This window comes from Cebus imitator, unplaced genomic scaffold (genome assembly GCF_001604975.1).
Source record: "Cebus imitator isolate Cc_AM_T3 unplaced genomic scaffold, Cebus_imitator-1.0 Scaffold415, whole genome shotgun sequence".
NCBI lineage: Eukaryota > Metazoa > Chordata > Mammalia > Primates > Cebidae > Cebus > Cebus imitator.
Genome location: NW_016107730.1, coordinates 546,927 through 554,463, shown reverse-complemented (window position 1 = coordinate 554,463; position 7,537 = coordinate 546,927). Strand labels below are relative to the sequence as shown.

General features: G+C 50.3%; 1 protein-coding gene across 2 annotated transcripts in view; it reads left to right on the top strand.

Annotated features, from left to right (window-relative positions):
• Positions 1–4,075: 4,075 nt before the first annotated feature.
• The window catches only part of TUBG2 (tubulin gamma 2), an 8,449-nt gene continuing 4,987 nt past the window's right edge, over positions 4,076–7,537 (top strand). Inside the window, exons 1-5 of one of the 2 annotated variants that reach the window (XM_017509395.1) lie at positions 4,076–4,374; positions 4,654–4,766; positions 4,969–5,136; positions 5,457–5,525; positions 6,022–6,048. In XM_017509395.1, coding sequence (XP_017364884.1) covers positions 4,326–4,374; positions 4,654–4,766; positions 4,969–5,136; positions 5,457–5,525; positions 6,022–6,048 — 426 coding nt within the window. In that variant the 5' untranslated portion in view covers positions 4,076–4,325. The remainder of the gene's footprint in view (positions 4,375–4,653; positions 4,767–4,968; positions 5,137–5,456; positions 5,526–6,021; positions 6,049–7,537) is intronic. The other variant, XM_017509396.2, reaches the window with a different exon arrangement.

The following is a 7,537-nucleotide window of genomic DNA, read 5'->3' as shown; positions in this document are numbered from 1 at the left end:
GTGTTATGATATATATTGGTTTTGATCCACAGCTCCTGGCTCCTGACTCCCATAGCCCCTGTTAGCCTCAAGGGCAGTATCTGACCTTCTCCTGCCCTCCTTTCACTCTGACATTCCAGGGTCTTTTCTGACTGTGGGCCTTAAGACCGTCCCATCAAGCTTTCATGAAAACCCAAGAGAAAAGAGTTCGGTGAGCTTCCCGATGCATGAACACCTGGAGGTTCCTGGAGGGTGGAGCGCCCAGAGAGGGCATGGAAGCTCCACACCCCTTCCCTCATACCTCGTCCTCCGTGCCTCTCATCTGTATCCTTTGCAATATGCTTCCTTCCCCCCGCCTCTCCCGAGACGTGGTTTCACTCCGTCACCCAGGCTGGAGTGCAGTGGCGCCATCTTGGCTCACTGCAACCTTCACCTCTAGGGTTCAAGAAATTTTCGTTGCCTTAGCCTCCCTTCCTTGTAGCTGGGATTACAGGGGCCTGCCACCACACCCAGCTAATATTTGTTTTTGTTGTTGGTGTTGTTGTTTAGTAGAGATGGGTTTTCACCATGTTGGCCAAGCTGGTCTCTAACTCCTGATTTCAAGTGATGCACCTGCCTCCACCTCCAAAAGTGCTGGGATTATAGGCACACCACCCCTGCAATATGGTTTCTAATAAACCAGTAATTGTCAGTGTTTTCCCAAGTTCTGTGAGCTGCTCCCACAAATTAATTGGACCCAAAGAGGAGGTCATGAGAACCCCAACTTGAAGCCTGCCAGTCAGAAGTTCTGTAGACCAAGACTTGGGACTGGTGCAGGGCAGGGAGGAGTTTTGGGGACTTAAGCCCTCAACCTGTGAGATCTGACACCATCTCTGGGTAGATGATGTTGGAGCTGAATTAAAGGACACCCAGCTGGTGTCCACTGCTAGGTGGGGGAAAAAAGCCCCATGTATATGGTCACAGAAATCTTCTGTGTTGATTGTTGTGGTGTGAGAGTAGAGGAGGTGATTAGAGAGAGGGTTTTCTACACAACTGATGTCAGTGAAGTGGGATTTGCAGGAATGGCCCTGATTCACATAAACGTGGTTTGGGAAGAAAAAGGATAAAAGGGTGGGAGAAGGCTGAGTGCAGTGGCTCACACCTGTAATCTCAGCACTTTGGGAGCCCGAGGCAGGCAAATCACGAGGTCAGGAGTTTGAGACCAGCCTGGCCAACATGGTGAAACTCTGTCTGTACTAAAAATACAAAATTAGCCGGGTGTAGTCTTGGGTGCCTGTAATCCCAGCTACTTGGGAGGCTGAGGCAGGAGACTCGCTTGAACCTGGGAGGCGAAGTTTGCAGTGAGCTGAGATTGCACCACTGCACCCCAGCCTGGGCAACAGAGTCAAACAAACAAACAAACAAACAAAAAAAAACATCATGTTGGGGAAGAGGAATCTTTGATTCCTGAGTAACCACATGGTCACTGTGGTGTGAAGCTGCAGCTCTGTTGAGATCAGTTACTAAAGGTAAAACTTAACCAGTGGAATTTAGAGATGGATCCAACTCCCCATGAATTGGTTCATTGAATACATAAGGAAATGCAAATTAATAAGAAAGACACGAAATATTCAATCCCTTGATTGTTGTTATCGAAAATGGTCAAAATGAAAGGAAAAGAGGGTGCTGGGTTAGGAATTGAGGCTGGACCAAGCACAGATGTGCATCTGGCTGAACTTAGGCCACTCACCTCAGAGCTACCCACAAGGAGAAAATTATGCAGGGACAACAGAAAGTACCTCTGAGACCTGTGGTTACCAAGACAGTAGTCAGTGTGAAGGAACCAAGTAACTATCGAAACAAGAGAGTGGAGTGTGAAGCAATTGTTCCAGTTTGTAGATCAGTATCATCAGCTTCCAGAGGAAACTTTACTAAAAGGGATTCTGAGAGTAACTAATTTAGGGGCAGTATTAAGAGTGAAAGAGCGTGTTTGGGTTGATGCAGGACTCACAGTGCACTATTCTAGTCACAGTTGGGTATACATGATGCAGACACAAAGGAGGTTATTTTTGAGGGAACGGCAAGCCTGGCGGAATATATAGAAGTCATGTAAAGGCCGGTTGCAGTGGCTCACGCCTGTAATCCCAACACTTTGGGAGCTGAGGCAGGTGGATCACCTGAGGTCAGGAGTTAAAGACCAGCCGGGCCAACATGATGAAACCCCGTCTCTACTAAAAATACAAAAATTAGCCAGGTGTGGTGGTGCATGCCTATAATCCTAGCTACTTGAGAGGTGGAGGCAGGAGAATCGCTTAAACCCGGGAGGTAGAGATTGCAGTGAGCCAGAATCATGCTACTGCACTCCAGAGTAAGACTCTGTCTCAAAAAAAAAATTGGCTGGACACGATGGCTCATACCTGTGATCCTAATCCCAACACTTTGGGAGGCTGAGGCGGGTGGATCATGAGGTCGAGAGATCGAGAACATCCTGGCCAACATGGTGAAATCCCATTTCTACTGAAAATACAAAAATTAGCCGAGCCTGGTTATGCAAAAGGTGGTACATCTATACAATGGAGTATTATTCACTTGTAAAAAGGAAGGGAATTCTGACACTTGCTACAAAATGGAAGGATCCTGAAGATATTGTGTTAAGTGAAAGAAGCTAGACACAAAAAGACAAATACTGTATGATTCCACTCATATCAAGTGCCTAGTCAAGGGGAAGTTAACCGTTTAACTGCTATAGAGTTTCAGTTTGGGAAGATGAGAAAGTTCTGGAAATGAATGGTGGTGATGGTTGCAGAATAGTGTGAGTATACTTGAAGCCACAGAACTGTAGTATGCAGTGCTTACAAATGGTTACAATGGTAAATTTTAGCCAGGAGTGGTGGCTCATGCCTGTAATCCTAGCATTTTGGGAGGCCGAGGCAAGAGGATTGATTGAAGCCAGGAGTTCAAGACCATCCTGGGCAACACGATGAGATCCCCATCTTTATAAAAATACATTTTAGGTCGGGCATGGTGGCTCACACCTATAATCCCAGCCCTTTGGGAGACTGAGGCTGGTGGATTATGAGGTCAGGAGTTCGGGACCAGCCTGGCCAATATGGTGAAACCCTGTCTCTACTAAAAATACAAAAAAATTAGTCAGGCGTGGTACGTGTCTGTAGTCCCAGCTACTTGGGAGGCTGAGGCAGAAGAATCACTTGAATCCAGGAGGCGGAGGCTGCAGTGAGCCAAGATCGTGCCATTGAACTCCACCCTGGGCAACAGAGGGAGATTCTGTCTCAAAAAAAAAAAAAAAAAAAAAAAAAAATTAAATGGCCAGGTGCAGTGGCTCACGCCTGTAATCCCAGCACTTGGGGAGGCCGAGGCGGGCGGATCACTTGAGTTCAGGAGTTTGAGACCAGCCTGGCCAACGTGGTGAAATCCTGTCTCTACTAAAAGTACAAAAATTAGCCGGGTGTGGTCGCGGGCACCTGTAATCCCAGCTACTCAGGAGGCTGAGGCAGGAGAATTGCTTCAACCCAGGAGGCGGAGGTTTCAGTGACCTGAGACCGTGCCACTGAACTCCAGCCTGGGCGACAGGGCAAGACTCTGTCTCAAACAAACAAACAAAGAAAAACCACATATATAAATTAGCTAGGCGTGGTGGCACATGCCTGTAGTCCCAGCTACTTGGGAGGCTCAGGTGGGAGGATCACTTAAGCCAGAAGTTCGAGGCTACAGTGAGCTATGATCGTGCCACTGTATTCCAGCCTGGGTGACAGAGCGAGAAAAAATAAAAAATAAAAAGGTTACATACATGTGTATGTATGTATTGTAACACCATTAAAAAACAGAAATTTAAAAGAAGAAAAGTTGGCTTCCAGCGCTTGAAACTAGCAAAGCTGGTAGTCACTCACCTACCAATATAGATAGGCGACTCTATACCGGGACAACCACATCCACCTGGTTGCTCCGCCCCTTTCTTCCTCTCCCCATCTCTCCCCTCTCCTCCCTGTCCCTCTGCTCCCCTCCCCGTCCTCCCCTCTCCTCCCCCCACACATCCAGGTTCCGACCCTGCCACCCCCAACGAGTCTCACTGCGCAGGCGCGGAGCGGTGGGCGGGAGCGGGCGTGGCCTGACTCTGCGCCTGTGCCGAATTCCAGCTGCAGCTGCTGAGGGAGAAAATGATGCCCAGGTTGGGCTCCCCGGCCCGCCGGCCTAGGAAAGGCCTGCGTTGCACACGCGCAGACCGAGCATCCGTGTCAAGAGGGGAAGAGAGCGCGCGCTCCCCACGTCCTGCGCGGCTGGCTGCCAGGCATTCGTCTCAGCCGTGACTCTCGCCAGGCCGGGGCTGGCGCGCTCACGTCTGAAGAGTGATGCCCCGGGAGATCATCACCCTGCAGCTGGGCCAGTGCGGCAACCAGAGTGAGCAAGCGAGCCCCGGCCCCGCCGGTCTCTGGTTCTGCCCCTTCGGGTCCCACCCAAGTGCCGGGCTTCCACCAGTCCCCCTTTCCCTTCCATGAACCCCCTGTCCTGCTGCTCTGTATCACCCGACCAGAGCTGCGCCTCCAGCCCGGAGCTGGGGCAGCTCCCAGACCCACGCATCTTGGGTCCACCCTCTGATCGTGTCAGCCTCTGAGACTAAAACTGGGCTCCTCAGGCCTTAAGGCTCTAGCAGACCCGGGCATCTCCCTCTTCCCCCAGTTGGGTTCGAGTTCTGGAAACAGCTGTGCGCCGAGCATGGTATCAGCCCCGAGGGCATCGTGGAGGAGTTTGCCACCGAGGGCACTGACCGCAAGGACGTCTTTTTCTACCAGGTGCCGCCAGCGACTTGGCCGGGGGCGGCAGTGGCACGAGGGACCGGAAGGGAAGGGAGTGGCCTGGTACTGGGAGCCCTGCTGGGCAAAGGGGCCAGGCAACTGGCTTGAGGAGGGAGGGCCAGAGGGAGCCAGAGTTGGGAGGACTTCGGACTTGGGCCGCCCTGGCTGATTGGGCCTCATCCTGGACTCTCCCTGACAGGCAGATGACGAGCACTACATCCCGCGGGCCGTGCTGCTGGACCTGGAGCCCCGGGTGATCCACTCCATCCTCAACTCCCCCTATGCCAAGCTCTACAACCCAGAGAACATCTACCTGTCGGAGCATGGAGGAGGAGCTGGCAACAACTGGGCCAGTGGATTCTCCCAGGTGTCCAGGCCACAATTCCAGAGACCTTTGATATTCCCATCCAGAGGCAAGGCAGGCTCAAGCTACTAGGAATTTGACCGGACTGACAGAAAATGAGAGAAAAGGATGCCCAGAACAAAAGAGACAGTCAGGGAGAGGTTTATGCAAATTTTGTGCAAATCATTTGCAAAAGTAGCACTTCTGGGTTGAGGGCTACAGCCCCGGGTCTGCTTCAGGGTGGCAACAATATCCCAGGGAAGACACAATTCTTGGTGCTGTGCTGAGAAAAGATGAGCTCTGGAACCTTTGTCCTGACTCTCCTTTTCCATGTCTCTATACAGGGTGAGAAAATTCATGAAGACATCTTTGACATCATAGACCGAGAAGCAGATGGAAGTGACAGTTTAGAGGTGAAGTTATAGAGCAGGGGAAGGAATGGGAGGGAGGCTAGGCTGAAGAGTGCTGGGGAAAGGTCAGGAGGTGACCTGAATAGGTGATGTGAGGGGAGCAATTCAATTCAAAACCCATTTATGGAGCATCAGATGTGGAATATTGAGGAAATAAGATATAATCTTTGTTCTCAAGGAAGTCATAAATCGGGATGGCACCGGCCCCTTAGGCATGAGTCATTCAGCTTCTTCTCCAGCTCCAAATCTTCCCAAGGAGCCTCAGCCTGGATGCATAAGAGGAAGCTTTGAGACATGGGCGTTTTGGGAATGGGGAATGAGTCATGCCGAAGACTCTCCCCCAGATCCTTGGAGACTGCCTCTCCATCTCTCCCCATGCTGGGTGCAATATGTTCCCGGCCCACAGTTCTTATAACCCATGTAATTTCCTAAGGGACTTGAGCAATAAGGGTATGTTTTGTTAAAATATTTGACCTTTTGTCCTTGGTTTCTGAAACAGCTCCAGAACAGCTCCAGAGTGATAAAGGTGAAAGACAGTCTTTTGTTATTTATAACAAGCCCCTTTCTTTTAATCTTTCATTTTATTTTAATTAGTTAATTTTACTAACCATTGTACTAAGGAAGAACAAGTGCCTTTCAACCAAATCTGAGCTTACGCCATTGAGGTGATGTTTGGAAAGTCCCAGATAGCCACTGGATGGGGGTCTGGTTGCCAGGGAAACAAGCCTGGTGCTCTGAGAGTTGGAATTTACAGGCCCACCCCTCACCTCTGGGGAGGGGAGAAGGGATGAAGATTGAGTTGAGCACAAATTGCCAATGATTTAATCAACCATGCCTGTGTAATGAAGCCTCCATAAAAATCCAAAAGGACTGAGTTCGGGGGCTTCCAGGAAGGTGAGCAAGAACACATCCACATGCTGGGAGGGTGCAAACCCAACGCACAGGGCAGAAGTTCCTGTGCTCCGGACCTTTCCAGAGCCTCCCCTTGGTGTCTTCATCTGGCTGTTTATTTGTATCCTTTAAAATATCCTTTATAACAAACGGGGAAACATAAGTATCTCCTTGAGTTCTGTGAGCTACTCTAACAAATGAATTGAACCCAAGGAGCAGTCCTGAGAACGCCGATTTAGCTGATTTATAGCCGGTTGGTCAGAGGCACAGCTAACACAACCTGAAGCTTCTATTGGCATTGAGAGTAGGAGAATCTTGTGGGACTGAGCTTCACTCTGTGGGATCTCATGCTAACTTCAGGTACAGATACTCCTCAACTTACAATGGCTTTATCAGGATGTAAACCCACCATAAATTGAAAATGTCGACTAGGCATAGTGGCTCATGCCTGTAATCTCAGCACTTTGGGAGGCCAAAGCAGGTGGATCCCCTGAGCCCAGGAGTTCAAGACCAGCCTGGAAAACATGGTGAAACCCCATCTCTGCAAAAAATAGAAAAATTATCCAGGCATGGTGGTGCATGCCTGTAGTCCTAGCTACTTGGAGGCTGAGACGGGAAGATGCCTTGAGCCCGGAAGTTCAAGGCTGCAGGGAGCTATGATCACACCACTGCACTGCAGTCTGGGGAACTGAGTGAGATCCTGTCTCTAAAAACAAATTTGAGCACAGCAGCTCATGCCTGCAATCCCAGCACTTTGGGAGGCTGAGGTGGGCAGATCACAAGGTTGGGAGATTGAGACCATCCTGGTCAATGCAGTGAAACCCTGTCCCTACTAAAAATAAAGAAAATTAGCCAGGCATGGTGGCATGTGCCTATAGTCCCAGCTATTCAGGAGGCTGACCAGGAGAAATGCTTGAACCCAGGAGGTGGAGGTTGCAGTGACCCGAGATTGCACCACTGCATTCCAGCCTGGGCAACAGAGTGAGACTCCATCTCAAAAGACAAAGCAGGCCGGGCGCGGTGGCTCACGCCTGTAATCCCAGCACTTTGGGAGGCCGAGGCGGGTGGATCACGAGGTCAAGAGATCGAGACCATCCTGGTCAACACGGTGAAACCCCGTCTCT